This window comes from Schistocerca serialis, chromosome 1 (assembly GCF_023864345.2).
Source record: "Schistocerca serialis cubense isolate TAMUIC-IGC-003099 chromosome 1, iqSchSeri2.2, whole genome shotgun sequence".
Taxonomy (NCBI): domain Eukaryota; kingdom Metazoa; phylum Arthropoda; class Insecta; order Orthoptera; family Acrididae; genus Schistocerca; species Schistocerca serialis.
Window position 1 is genome coordinate 876051049 of NC_064638.1, and position 15937 is coordinate 876066985.

Here is a 15937-nt window from a genome sequence, read left to right on the forward strand (position 1 = left end):
ATGATGATGATGATGATGATGATGAGTCCCATACTTCTTTACAGAGCGTAGGAGAGCAACACGGGAGACCCGCACCACCTTACTAGGCAAGGTCGTAGTGGAGGTGGTTTTCCATTGCCTTCCTCTGATAGATAGCACTGCATCAGAATTTCTAAAATCATTGGTGGAAGTGGCAGTCAAACAACTATTTGGATTGATCTGTAGAAACAGAGGCTGGCGACATACCATCAGACATGCAGAAATAAGAGGGTTGGAACTTAAATAGCGGCAAATATTTATTCACAACCGATACAAGGAGTTACATATTTGCACCTGTTACTGTCCTTCAAAGTAGTCTCCAACTTTGTGTAGAACCCATTGCCAGTGATGTGGAAGGTGTAGTATACTGTTAGAAGAGCATGTTCTGTTGATGGTGGGAATGGAGTGATCTACTGCCTGTCGAATCTCTGGAACAGTTCTGAAGCGAATGCTGTGAAGTGGTTCGTTCAGCTTTGGAATCAAATCAGTCATAAGGACCTAAGTCCAGGGAGTATGGTAGATGATACAGTAGTGCCCAGTCCCGTCGACCGAATGGAGCAGCCACAGCTTGTGATGTATGTGCCCACGCATTGTCATGCAAAATGATGGGTGGGTTGTGCAGAAAGTGTCGCCACTTCTTTCGCATAGCTGGTCACAGATGATGCTCCAAAAATGAACAGTGAACAGTGAAATTCGCTTCAGAACTATTCCAGAGATTAAACAGGCAGTAGACTGCTCCATTTGCACCATCAACAGAACAGGCTCTGCTAACGGTGTACTATGCCTTCCACATCGCTGGCAACAGGTTCTACACAGTGGTGATGATGACTACTTCAAAGTATAGTAACAGGTGCAAACATGTAACTCTTTTGTATCGATTGTGAATAAATAGTTGTCACTATTTGAGTTACAACCCTCGTACATCATCCACACAGTTCCAAAGATAGCAAGAGCCCATAAGTGGAAAAACATCACATAATATGTATAATAGCTCATGCATCTGAGTTATTACTGACAAGAATAATATGCAGCAGAATGGAAAAGAAAAGTGAGGATCTGTTAGATGATGGTCAATTTGGCTTTAGGAAAGGCAAAGGCACCATTGGAAAAAGTGTTAGCTTAGAACAGTGAAAAATGTTCAAAATTGTAAGAAAATTAGGAGTAAGCTATAGGAAAACATGAGTAATATCCAATTTGGACAAGAACCAAGTGACAATAATAATAGAAGACCATGAATGAAGTGCTCAGATTAAAAAGGATGTAAGATAGTGGGACAGTCCTTTGGTACTACTGTTCAATCTATACATCAAAGACGCAATGATGAAGATTTAAAAAAAAAAAAAAAAAAAAAAAACAAGTTCAAAGGTGGGATTAAAATTCAAAGTGAAAGGAAATCAGTGACAAGATTTTCTGATGACAGTACTTTCCTCATTGAAAGTGTAGAATTTCAGGATATGTTGAATGGAATGAATTATCTAATGAATATGGAATATGGATCAAGAGTAAACTGAAGAAAGATGAAAGTAATGAGAAGTCACAGAAATGAGAATATTGAGAAACTTAACATCAGAATTGGGGATCATGAAGTAGATGAAGTTACAGAATTCTGCTACCTATGATGGACAAAGCAAGGAGGACATAAAGAGCAGAGACAAAAAGGGCATTGATGGCCAAGAGATGTCTGCGACTGACAAACATAGGCCTTAATTTGAGGAAGAAATTTCTGAGAAAGTACGTTTTAAGCACAGCATTGTATGGTAGTGAATTGTGGACTGTGGGAATACTGGAAAAGTAGAGAATTGAAGCATTTGAGATGTGGTGAAGAATGTTGAAAAATGAGGTAAGGGATGTAGAGGTTCTCCGCAGAATCTGTGAAGAAAGGAACATACGGCTAACAGAGACAAGCAGAAGGGACAGGATGATAGAACATGTATTAAGACATCAGTGAATAAATTACATACTACTAAAATGACCTGTATAGGGTAAAAAATCCAAAGGAGTATTCATTTGAATGCATTCAACAAATAATTGAAGGTGTAAGTTGAACAACATTCGTATTAAATTTACTAACACAACCTTTATTACAATAAAGCTTCCATTTCTTGGTACTGAAGAAACACAGTAGTAAAACTTCAGCTTAGTAACACAGTTCATTTAAAGGAAAACACACTGGACCAAATCCCAATAATATTAACAATAATGTAAAAGGCAATAAAATAGTCAAAGGAAACCATTAGTCTATGGGTATATTTTCCTCTTTTCTTAATATAAATTTGTTTAATTGCTTTTACATCAAACCACATAAGACACTTTAACATTAATTAACTTTCATGGCATCTCTGTCCATAATATGAAATTGCTGCCAGAAATTCAAGCCATTGACCAAAATCTTTTATCATCAACAAACATCCAAGACCACCTTGATAAATAAACATCAGTCGTGTTTTAAGTAATACCTTACATTAGAGTTTAGAAAACACACAAATAGTAATCTAATAATAGGACTGGCATTAAACAAATGTATAATCATTGACAAATAGTTCCCATAACATTAAAGAAATACTAAACAGAAAATAAATATTTCTAGAGATTTTAATCCCAAGAAATTCAGGTACCACCATTACAGATCTGCAGCAAGAAAATGCACCATTCTGTCACCTGGACGAGCAGTCAAACCCTCCCCGGGCCACTTGCAGTTACAAGCAATCCCATGCTAGCATGGTAACCAGTGCACAGAATATAATCAGGCTTCTACAACTAAACTGAGAATAAAAATTAGTTAACTGAAATGACATACACTTCCATACATTCATTTATTATTGGCTGCAATGTGCCCAGTGGACAGTAACACAGGGAAACAGAACAGTCTTATAACTATTTTTCAAATTTAAACTTGGCAGATAAACATGTCCATACTGGCAAAACAACTTCTTTCTGAATTTCAAAACTTAGCAAACATATGTACCTGTGACCACTTGAACCACTCGTAAGGTGATACTAACACTGTCAATTAGAACCTTGGAATGTCCAGGAGGACACACATTCAAAATTCAACAGCGAAGGCATTGTACAACAATGATAATGAGCTACAACCCAAGCCTAGTCCCCCACAGTTCAGTGTTCCAGCTCACCATCTTAACTGTCATCCAAAGCTGCCACAACACTGTTCTTTCCAGACAATAAGTGTTGTTTGTACTAAGGTTGGTTGAAATCGATCCAGGGGTTTAGAAGACACACACACACACACACACACACACACACACACACACACACACACACATTTCCTCCATTTCCCAGCTGAAAAATAGCTGTTTACGACAAATGCTAGTATGTTGGATGATTTATTGATTATTTTGGCCCATTATAGCTTTATATAGTGGTATCTGACATGCCCCATGGGACTTTCTTAGTTGAATGATTATTACAACTTTTATTATGAGTTATGCTGAGGCAGCATGCTCTTGTTAAAACTTGGGATTCAGTATTAGTGTATTTCGAGATACACTTAATGCATTGTGTTCCTGTTTTTGTTATTCAAAACACCTTATAACAAATCACTGCATATAGGGTGTCCCAGGAGGAATGGTCAGTATTCAAGGGTATGAAAGAAATTATCATTCTAAGCAAGAAAGTCGAGTAAACAGGAGTTCTAAAATGTGTATGTTAAGAGCTATGAGCAGTTCATAATTTTCGATGCTGTGTAACAAATCTCCTCTACTGCAAGATGTTTGCTTTCTACATTTTATGAGGTGGTAAGATTGACCAAAACAAGAAAAAAAGGTCCAGTACACATGGGATCTAAAGCACGTACAGTAAGAGCTGTGAGAACTTGCTTGCTACTGTGAAACACATCTCATTGCTGAACAAGTGCTCATAGCCAATCTTCACTAGACCTTTTTTGCTTCAAACGATCATTGCTGACATATCCTTGAATATTTACCATTCCGCCTGAGCAGTGTGTCTGCTTCTGAGATATGTATCCACAGACAATTGCACTAAAGAAATAGTTTCATAACTTGTAAAAGTATGTTAAGGAAATTGAATTATTTTAGTTAATATGGATCTGATGTTTTATCTTCAACAATGTTTTTGCTTGACCTATATTTTCTTTGGATCTTTGAATGATTAGAGCCAGATAGTGATTCTAAAATCGTAGTGGTGGTGGTAATCACAATTTTGCCTGACTATTTGATTAGGAACACGTAATTGTTGACCATAGGAAAAAACATTTGTGTTTCAAAAAGTTGTACCTGAGTAACATGGCATTGAATCCAGAAGAGTGTCAGTTATCCCACTAATTCTCTAATATTTTACTAATCTAAACAAAACAATGCAAAAATATAAGCTCGCCCTTCTTCACACCACTAGTTATTAAACTTCCTCTTCATGCATTGGCTTTTACATGTCATAAAAAAAATTTCCCAATATGAATCTACATAATACTGTACTCAAACACCATGTCTGGTTTGATAATAATTTGACACTCCTTTACTATCTTTCAATGTATTAATATAAATGTGTTCAATATTATACATCCCAAATTTCACTGGCTGGCTCTGACTTCATATGCTCACTAAACCTTCGACAATTTTTCTGTAGACAAAGGAGCATCTTTTAATTCATTACATCATTGTAGTAATAGCAGCCTTTGCCCTTAGTGACAGCATGTTCTATGATCTGTTGTACCCTGGCAGCATCTGTGATTCAGGTTATCACTGGTAGGTGGCTCTGCTGCTGCCCCACCTCTCTCAAGCAGTGTAAGATGCATGCAACATAATACTTACAGCTGCAGTTAACATACATTACAACATATAAATTTTATCTTTTTCTTGATTGTTAAAAAATTATTTAGCAGCTTGACATTGTTTATGGTGGAAATGTGTAGAAGGAAGACACTCACTTAAATCAGGACAAAGTAGTATCTTAAAAGAGGTGGCTAAGACATGACTGTGGACTCATTATGTACCACGGTGGTATTTCCATGACTATGTTGTCTGTATTATTGTCCCACAATAACACAAAACACATGATGCTAAACTAATATGCTAATCAGGTAAGGCAGTAATATCTTTTTTTATGTTTTCCATTATCAAACTTTCCTTAGTTATATTCTTGGGATCTGATTTGCTTAATACAGCTAAATGAAAGGGTATTTTTATTGTATCATATGTATTTTGCTTCTTTTTATTTGTGAAGCATCTTCAGTGATCTATAAACTTCTGTTATATAATAATTACAGATTTGTTATTTATTTAAAGTTTTGTTATTCTATTCTTGTTAGAGGAATTCAACCTTTTGTAGCACAGGGCTCATAATGTTAAATTAATATTTGTTTCTACTTACAATTTTAGTCTTGTTAGTGCATATGTATCATCCTGAAGCTGTATTTAGATGATTTGTGTACACATAATGTCCGATGTTCAGCATTCAATGAATAAATTTGGACCTGATACGTCACTTCCACTGATTACTGTGTTTTCTTCTGTTTTGGTATTGAACTACACACACTATACAAACAAAAGATGAATGTAAAACACAGAGTGACAGTTGACAATGCTATGTACAGTAAATGAACCAAATCAAAAGTGAAATGTTAAGTCAAAATGTGTTTGTAAAATGTTATAAATCGGACTTCTTGGGTTCACAAATCATCCAAGTATAACTCCAGGATGGCACATAGATGCTAATGTGATCACAAATCATAAGTAGAAACAAATATTAATTTAACGTCATGAAACTAATGCACCTGAAGCAAGAGAGTAATGAAGAACTGTAATGTAATGACAAATCTGTAATTATTATGTAACACAAATATTGTACACTAAAACCAACTGTATTACAGGCCACTGAAAATGCTTCGTAAATAAAAAGAGTGAAATGTGCATGGCACAATAACAGCCACATTTTGTTTAGTTGCATTAGAGGAACCACTTTCCCAAGTCAAGATAATAATAGTTGACAGTTCCTTTTAGACCTTCTGGAGGCTATGTTACTGGTGAACAAAAATGAAATTCAGTCACCTGACAAAGCACAATTTTAGAGAGGATAAGATAATGCCCATCTCCTTTTTACTTCTATCTCTATTCTTGACCACAGCCATATGCCCATGAATCACGTATCAGCAATAGTCCAATGCCTTGTGATTGTTGTTGAATAGCAGCTCAAAACAAGGGAGCTGCAAAATATGCATGCATGTATGTCACTGATGCTTTGGCCACCTTCTGTTGCTTCTCCAATGTCCAGGGACCTTTGAAACAACATCCAAACTACCTACCTACCAGCAGTAGCTCTTCTGACACTAAATTTTTGTTATTTCTTGAGATTTTCCTCTGTACAAAGGTTATTCTCCAACATAACAAATACCCAGAAATTATTACATTTGTTACATAAGACATTAATTTATCTCCTCAAGATGTCCCTCCAGGTATTTCGATCTTGTGTACCTTCTTCCTCTGTGCCAAGTTTCCTAATTGTTAATTGTTCATTTTGGTGACAGGTGGTTATAGGGTGTCCCTTCTCTTTTTTCCCTCTGGTTCCTGTTCCAGGATCATTTTCAGAATTCTGCCTTTTCTATTCTTCTTACATGCGCATACCATCGTAACTTTCTTCTATACGTCACATCATGTATTCTTTCTCTTACTTCCATTCTCTTTATTATTTCATCGTCTCTTACTTTCTCTTTCCTAGAAATTCTTGCTAATCTTCTCCAGAAGTCCATTTCTAATGCCTGAGTTTTTATAAGTGTGTCAGAGTAGCAATCCAAGTTCCACTCCATACATAAGTACTCTCTCTAGTATTGATTTATTTATGGTTTTCTTTTTGGTTCAGTTGATTACATTTATGTTCCATAAGACTGAGTTGAGCATCACAGTGACCTTCCTTCCACTGTTAACTCTTGAGTTAATTTCTACCTCTGATTTTCGTTCCATCTCTAAAATTCTCTGATTTTCCCTCCATTACTAGAACGTATCCCAAATAACAGAAAGTGTTGACCGTCTTAATTTTCTTTCCCTCTATTTATAAGTCATCTGGATCATTAGTCAGGTATTCTGTTTTCTGGTAGTTAATCTTCACTCCCCAGTTTCTGTATTCCATTGCTAATTTGATATACATATAATTGGCATCCACCCCATGTTGTGCTATAATTACTTGATCATCAGCAAATAGTAGGTGATGTAAATAAACTCCATCTTTAATTTCTAGCCCCATCCCATTGCATTTACAAGACCATGTCTTAAGACTGATGTCTACATAGATTTTAATCAATGCTGGTGACATGGGATAGCCTTGTAACAGACCCTAGCTTGTTTTAAATTTCTGGGAAAGTGTACTACCAATTTTAACTTGGCATATGTTACCTTTATAAATTTCTTGTACTATTTTAACTATAGGACTGTTTACATTTGCCATATGTAATGCTCTCCAAAGTAGTTTTCTCAGGACAGTAGCACGTGCTTTTCCTAAATCTATAAAAATTAATCTTATATTTTTTTTATCTTTCCCTATGTTCCTCTAAGATCTGTCATAATGTGAAAATAGGGTGTACACATGATCTATGAGCTGTGAAGCTACAGTGTTCTTCCTTGGTTTTAAAATTTATTTCCGTCTTATTTTTAATTATTTTCTCAAAAATTCTCATTAAGGTATTATAACACAAATTTCTCGATAGTTTGAGCAGTGGCTTTTGTGATCTTCTTTCTTAAATATAGTATCAATATAGCTCAGCTTCATTTCTGTGGGTATATTGAATCTCGTGTAACATTTTATTGAATAACCATGTTATTAGTTTCACAATTTTGTCACCACCTTTTTTTTAAGAGCTTCAGATTGATACTGCCTCGTCCAGGTGATTTACCATTCTTCCCTGTTCATAATACCTTTCTCGCCTTGCTTTTTGAAACTTGGATCTCCTCCCCTTCCTGTTCCTTTTCTTCGCTGTTCCTTCCTCCAGATACTCCTCTCTATCCTCATTTAATAATTTCCGGAAATATTCTTCCCATTCTTTTGGTGTTGTCAGTTGAAGATAGGTTTTGGCATTCATCTCTTGTCAGAGTCCTATTAATACTGGCCACACTACTTTTGCTTTCACAAAACCTAGTTTGCAATTGACGTTGGCACACATTTTTTCCCATGCTTCAGTCTTTGCTATCCTTACCTTTTTTATCACTTCATTCTTTGTTTCCTTGCAGATTATTCTTGTTACTTCAGATTTATCATTTAACCACTGGTTGAATGCATTTATCTTTTCTTTAACTGCCACCTCTATTTCCTCCAACCACCACTCTGCTGTACAGCTGTAGTTGTTTCGTCTTATTCTAAGAACAATGTTGGTGTAGTGACTTCCTGTGGCATCTCATGAAAAACTACTTGCTTTCCAGTGTCCTGTAATAGTTCTAAGGAAACAGTGTAACCATATGCTAGGTGTGTTCATTTTGATATACTGTCAAATGTGATGGTTGATGTGAAGCATATTAAATGATGTTATAAAGAAGTTCTGTCAATGGAAAGAATAGAATAAGTTGTCTGGGTGCTCTGTCTGATGCTAGGAAGCTGCCCCTATGTTTTTCACAGAAGAACTACATTTAAAGAGTGACTATGTGCAGTTCTATTTTTAATTGTCAAGATGCTAGATAGGTTGAAGGTTGTCTGGAACAGAAAACTTGGATATTTTTAACAGAAGACTAAAGTTGGTGCTGAATTCTCTCAGGAGACACTTCACTCAGAAGCGAGGCATCTAATATTAAAAAACATTACGGATGTAGTAACAATTCCTGTTGGCATGCCTCACAACTCCAAATAGTGGGTGATGTGATTAAACCTTTCCAGGTGCACTGTGACAGCTTTCACAATGAAAGGCTTCTTCAAGGAGACCATGCCTCAATTCCAGGTGGTTTAGTTGAGGAAGTCTCCAATATCCGTGATAAGGCATTGAACATATACCTCTTGGAATGGAATCTCAAGCGAAATCATAATTAAAGCATTAAAAAAAAATTTTGAAACAATGATATCACAGGCTGCTGCCTTAAGTAAGCTAACAGAGGTTGCAAAGGATAAAAATGCGTATAAACCACTTCCTTTGGTTTATTTAATTTGACCTTGGATTACAGAAATTTACACAATCAATAAAGGCATAAGTAGTCTGCAATAGGTAATGAAAGATTTAAGGAAGCATCAGATGTAGAAGTTAAAGAAGAGTTTTGTCAAAGTGATATTTTCCCCTTACATTTGTGGGTATAAGCAAACAAGGTACGTAGAGTGTGTTGTTTCATAATGCTGCAAGCCCTTGTGGCAGAATGTGAAACTGTATTTGACAAAGCCAGAGCTCATCTGGAATTTATTCGAAAGTTGTAAGAATGACTTTTTAGGTATCAAATATAGTAGAAATAATGATTTCTTACTGGAACTCTGTGTAGCCTCTAATTTATGCTCTGAGCTCTTTCAGGACATAAGTGGAAAAAAGTCGTAGTGCACTGCAGCATTTGTTAATAGAATCTTAACACCACACGAGACAACACACTGTACAGTTGCAGAAAAGAAATTGCAAAGAAAGGAGATGTATGATTTTAATCAAAAATCTTACCTTATGGAAATGAGGAGCCCATAAATTATTGCCATTTGTGTAGAACTTCAGTTACATTTATTAGTAAATGTATGTATATTCCAATGGCCAGATATCAAAATATAATTAGTTCTTAAGGAAACTGTTTATTGTAGTGATTAAAAATGTGGTGGTGGTGGTGGTGGTGGTGGTGGTGGTGGTGGTGGGGGTGGTGGTGATGATAACAGTAATGAAAGTATTTATAACAAGAGTTTTTAGTATCTTCACCACTTCCTCCTTAGTTGCAACTGCAGTATATCCTGAACAGAATAACAAAATGATTGACAGCTAGTTGTATACAGGACAGCTATCACAACAAGCAATCAGAGCATGACTTTGATCATGACTTTACTTCTATTCACCATTGTCGTATCGCTCTGCTATGTCAGGTACTCGCTGCTAGTGTCTGTTGTAGATGAAGCTTTGCAACTGCCAGCATAATAATGGTCATTATTTTTCATGGTTTGTATTGTTTCTCTTTGTCACATGGTTGGGTGGTGTTATGTCCCAAACTGATGGCAAAAGTGCACAGAAAAGTGCTAAGACTGCTACCACTGTGCTAAGCAAATCAAACATTACACATTAATGGGCAGTGTGTGAATGAGTTCAGAAAGGAAAGGATCAGCTGTTTCTGTTGCAGCAATATTGTATGAGCAGAGAAACATGAATGTACAATATTGCCCCCTCCTGTGCTTGAGTGTCAGTCATTTTGTTCTTGTTTAAATATTATGTAGAATGAACTATACAGACATCATTTTTCAGACTGAAGATAGTTTATTACCAGAAGTGAATTAATAAAAAGGAACTTCCATTAAATTGTAGTATTATTGATTTATCATCTCGGTAGTGACCTTCATAGCTGTTGGAACAAAAGTACTGACAGGAGGTAGTACAGCAAGCTGCCTCCATTTGGTTATTTCCAGAGGGTTGATACGCCATTAATTTTCTTCTTCTTCTTCTTCTTCTTCTTCTTCTTCTTCTTCACGGATGGATAACTTAGGACCACGCGTAATCAACATTTGTTGGCCTTCCTTTTCGCCCAGTATTCCTTCATAAACAACGAATGGTCTAGCTTTCGTTGCATAGACCATGTATGTCGGTTAGTTTTTCTCTCTTCTTCCTCAAAACCCCGTGTGTTTGTGATTTTTCTGATTTCATTTCTATCATGTAGATTTGGAGACCCTAATTCTCTCAGGTCTTTTTCCGTCTGTTTGTACCAGTTCGGTCTTGTAGTTTTGTTCTTTAAAAATGTATGGATTTTGTGCGTTAACCTGTTTGAGTCCATTCTTTCTAAATGCCCCATGAATTGGATTCTTCTCATGCACAATGTGTCTGTTATTTTGGAGATATTTTTATATATTTCTGCATTGGGTTTTGGATAATGCACACCATCTTTAGGTTTTGGTCCTAGAATTTTCCTCATTATTTTATGTTCTTTCACTTCTAATTACTCTTTTAGTGTTCTGTGTTGAAGGTTTAGTGTCTCAGATGCATAGAGAGCTTCAGGTTTAATTACTGTTGTGTAGTGTCGTATTTTGCAGTTCCACGAGAGACTCTTTTTGTTGTAAATGTTTTTCGTTAATTGAAATGCCGTCTCCGTTTTCTGGACTCTTGATCTGACAGATTTCTTTTCATTACAATTTTCTGCAATCCATTCACATAAATATTTAAATGCTTTTACTCAAGAGATGTAGTTATAACCAATTTTGAGATCAGAAGGTGCATCTTTGATGTCAGTCATAAATTTTGTTTTTTCAAATGAAATTTGTAATCCCATTTTTGCTGCCTGCTCTTGTAATAATTCTAGCTGTTTCTGTGCATCGGTAATGTCTTGTGCAATCAGTGCCATGTCATCAGCAAATGCTAAACAGTCTAATTGGTTTATTATTTACAAATGTTCCAGTTACTCCAGAATTCATGTCTACAACGATTTCCTAAAATCACTGGAAATATTAAATTCAAACATCAAATGACATGGTGTTGGATTGTTTTTACTATCAGAATTCAGTTAGCTAGTTTTATCTTCTCCATAAAACCTGCTTACTCAGTTACAAGGTATAAAAGTGAACAATATATATTAGATAGTTTAAATTGTAAGACATTTCCAGGAGCAGATGTGGACGGACTCTGACCACAATCTCGTGGTTATGATCTGTGGATTAAAACTTAAGAAACTGCAAAAAGGTGGAAATTTAAGGAGATGGGACCTGGATAAACTGACTAAACCAGAGGTTGTACAGAGTTTCAGGGAGAGCATAAGGGAACAGTTGACAGGAATGGGGGAAAGAAATACAGCAGAAGAAGAATGGGTAGCTCTGAGGGATGAAGTAGTGAAGGCAGCAGAGGATGAAGTAGGTAAAAAGACGAGGGCTAGTAGAAATCCTTGGGTAACAGAAGATATATTGAATTTAATTGATTAAAGGAGAAAATATAAAAATGCAGTAAATGAAGCAGGCAAAAAGGAATACAAACGTCTCAAAAATGAGGTCGATGGGAAGTGCAAAATTGCCAAGCAGGGATGGCTAGAGGACAAATGTAAGGATGTAGAAGCAAGTATGACTAGGCGTAAGATAGATACTGCCTACAGGAAAATTAAAGAGACCTTTGGAGATAAGAGAACCACTTGCATGAACATCAAGAGCTCAGATGGAAACCCAGTTCTAAGCAAAGAAGGGAAAGCAGAAAGCTGGAAGGAGTATATAGAGGGTCTATACAAGGGCGATGTACTTGAGAACAATATTAATGGAAATGGAAGAGGATGTAGATGAAGAGGAAATGGAAGATATGATACTGCGTGAAGAGTTTGACAGAGCACTGAGAGACCTGAGTCGAAACAAGGCCCCGGGAGTGGACAACATTCCATTAGAACTACTGACAGCCTCGGGAGAGCCAGTCCTGACAAATCTGTACCATCTGGTGAGCAAGATGTATGAAACAGGCGAAATACCCTGAGACTTCAAGAAGAATATAATAATTCCAATCCCAAAGAAAGCAGGTGTTGACAGATGTGAAAATTACCGAACTATCAGTTTAATAAGTCACAGCTGCAAAATACTAACGCGAATTCTTTACAGACGAGTGGAAAAACTGGTAGAAGCCGACCTCGGGGAAGATCAGTTTGGATTCCGTAGAAATGTTGGAACACGTGAGGCAACACTGACCCTATGACGTATCTTAGAAGCTAGATTAAGGAAAGGCAAACCTACGTTTCTAGCATTTGTAGACTTAGAGAAAGCTTTTGACAATGTTGACTGGAATACTCTCTTTCAAATTCTGAAGGTGGCAGGGGTAAAATACAGGGAGCGAAAGGCTATTTACAATTTGTACAGAAACCAGATGGCAGTTATAAGAGTTGAGGGACATCAAAGGGAAGCAGTAGTTGGGAAGGGAGTGAGACAGGGTTGTAGTCTCTCCCCGATGTTATTCAATCTGTATATGGAGCAAGCAGTGAAGGAAACAAAAGAAAAATTTGGAATAGGTATTAAAATCCATGGAGAGGAAATAAAAACTTTGAGGTTCGCCGATGACATCGCAATTCTGTCAGAGACAGCAAAGGACTTGGAAGAGCAGTTGAACGGAATGGATAGTGTCTTGAAAGGAGGATATAAGATGAACATCAACAAAAGCAAAACGAGGATAATGGAATGTAGTCAAATTAAGTCTGGTGATGCTGAGGGAATTAGATTAGGAAATGAGACACTTAAAGTAGTAAAGAAGTTTTGCTATTTGGGGAGCAAAATAACTGATGATGGTCGAAGTAGAGAGGATATAAAATGTAGACTGGCAATGGCAAGGAAAGCGTTTCTGAAGAAGAGAAATTTGTTAACATCGAGTATTGATTTAAATGTCAGGAAGTCATTTTTGTAAGTATTTGTATGGAGTGTAGCCATGTATGGAAGCGAAACATGGACGATAAATAGTTTGGACGAGAAGAGAATAGAAGCTTTCGAAATGTGGTGCTACAGAAGAATGTTGAAGATTAGGTGGGTAGATCACGTAACTAATGAGGAGGTATTGAATAGAATTGGGGAGAAGAGAAGTTTGTGGCACAACTTGACTAGAAGAAGGGATTGGTTGGTAGGACATTTTCTGAGGCATCAAGGGATCACCAATTTAGTATTGGAGGGCAGCGTGGAGGGTAAAAATCATAGAGGGAGACCAAGAGATGTATACACTAAGCAGATTCAGAAGGATGTAGGTTGCGGTAGGTACTGGGAGATGAAGAAGGTTGCACAGGATAGAGTAGCATGGAGAGCTGCATCAAACCAGTCTCAGGACTGAAGACCACAACAACAACAGTTGCCCCCAGGTGCCAAAAGCTTTTACCCTGTGATGATAACAATTAAGATGATAGTAGTTATGTCCTAGAGAAAGAAAGTTGCCCATATTGCTTTGTTGTGGATGAAGACCTGTACAATGGTATAGTTGACACACTGTCAACAACCTATAATCTTGGGACTTAGCACCTTAAGTGTTAATAAGTTTGTTAGTTTAGTGACTTGCGCCATCCCCTTTTCTTTTCTCCATCCCAGATAATTATGCTTAAGCAAAGTCAGAAATGAAAATAAATTCACCCATTAAAATACTATCCTAAACTACAATGCTGTTTAAATTTGATGTAGATTTATATTATTTTCCTGTGTGATTGATGGATGTTTTATGAATGCTGATATCTCACCTTTACATTGTAGCAGGACGTTAGTGAAGTTGACATATTCAATGATGAATGTGAACACAATGTAACAATAGCAACAACAGAGGACAACTCAAACGATGAAAATGATGTAGATGATGAGACAATGTCAGGTATGTTGAGATACATATGAATTTAATACAGATTTAATGCTTTATCAGTAGAACAGTTCACATAGTGCTTGTTCAAGACATTTGAATCAATTCTTGGATGTTTTTCTGATAAATATTTGTTATTAGTTTAATGGTTTATAGATGAACAGCATATTTATAAGTACCAGTAAGTGCTAAGTACACTACATGTTTTTGTAAAATGAAAACATTTTCTGAAAAATTATGAGGGGCAATCCAAAAATTTCCATTTGAGGGCGTTGCTGCAGAGTACTGCAATTTAGCATGACTCTGTTGGCAATAGATAAGCAGCAGATGTAGGCAAGGGATTAGTATGGTATTTGTACCTTCCAACGTGCGTGCAGTAAATGCAGAAATGTGAACTATAGTGACGTTATTATCAAATGTATCCAGTCAGGACCAACATGCTGTCATTCTCTTCTTGGTTGCTGAAGGACAAGCACTGGTAGATATCCATCAAAGAATGTGTGTGAGGCAACATGTCTGTAGAAAACAACCATTGTGGAACAGAGTGCTGAATTCCCTGCTGGTCACAATTTGCCACAACACACCGGTGATCTGCAAGGCCAACTTCAACTGGGAGACTGAAATGGGAGATACCCATGTACATGCTGTATAATCCTGATCTCTTCCCATACAGCTATTATACCTTTCGTCCTTTAAAAAATGGCTTGAAGGGTTGATGGTTCCTGCCAGACGAGGTTGTGCTGCCATCAGTTACGGACTTCTTCATGCAGCAGGACATGGTGTTTTACCAAACAGGTATCTTCAACATAATGTGGTGGAGGAATAATTCCTCAGTGCTAACAGCGATTTTGCCTGATTGGTGTACAAATTCTGTACTATACAGCCATCGATCGGAAGCTATTTGATTACCCCGTAATTACGTAAGTAACAGTAGACACCAGACATAAGTCTACAATGCTGTTGAAATGGTAGAGAACTTATAAAACAGGATAGTAGAGATGACACAGTTAATGGAATGTGATATTATTATTTTATTTATTTTCTTAGTTGATCAGTTAAGAAGTGTTATTTTGTTTCTGTTCAAACCAGATGGTTTTTCCTTAGATCATTGTGTCTGACACGCCATTCACCTGGCCATTTGGATATGTTCTCTGGTTCTCATCTCAGCAAGTCCTAACTGACAGTTTAGAGTCAAGAATGTTGAAGATGCGTGTTGGGTTAATTAAATTTTAATATGTACACACAAAATCAAACTCTGGATCAAAAAGTTTCTGTTCAATCCAGAACTGATATGCCAATACTGCAGAATCACTGTGACCATTGAGGCAATCGTCCCACCGACGCATCATGCGGGAGGCACCCATTTGGTAAAACACCTTGTGCTGCTGCGTGAAGTAGTCCATAACTGCCTGCTGCACATCATTGTCCGGCAGGAATCGTCATCCCTTCAAAGTCATGTTTAAGGTACCAAAGGTCTGAACTTTTGCCCCATTCTTGTATTGGTCTCTCTCTCTCTCTCTCTCTCTCTCT

General features: G+C 36.9%; 1 protein-coding gene across 1 annotated transcript in view; it reads left to right on the forward strand.

Moving 5' to 3' along the window:
* LOC126486396 (E3 ubiquitin-protein ligase TRIM37-like) overlaps positions 1-15937 on the forward strand; it is a 305290-nt gene that overhangs the window by 138875 nt on the left and 150478 nt on the right. The window contains 1 exon segment of the mRNA XM_050108945.1: positions 14308-14422. Coding sequence (XP_049964902.1) covers positions 14308-14422 — 115 coding nt within the window.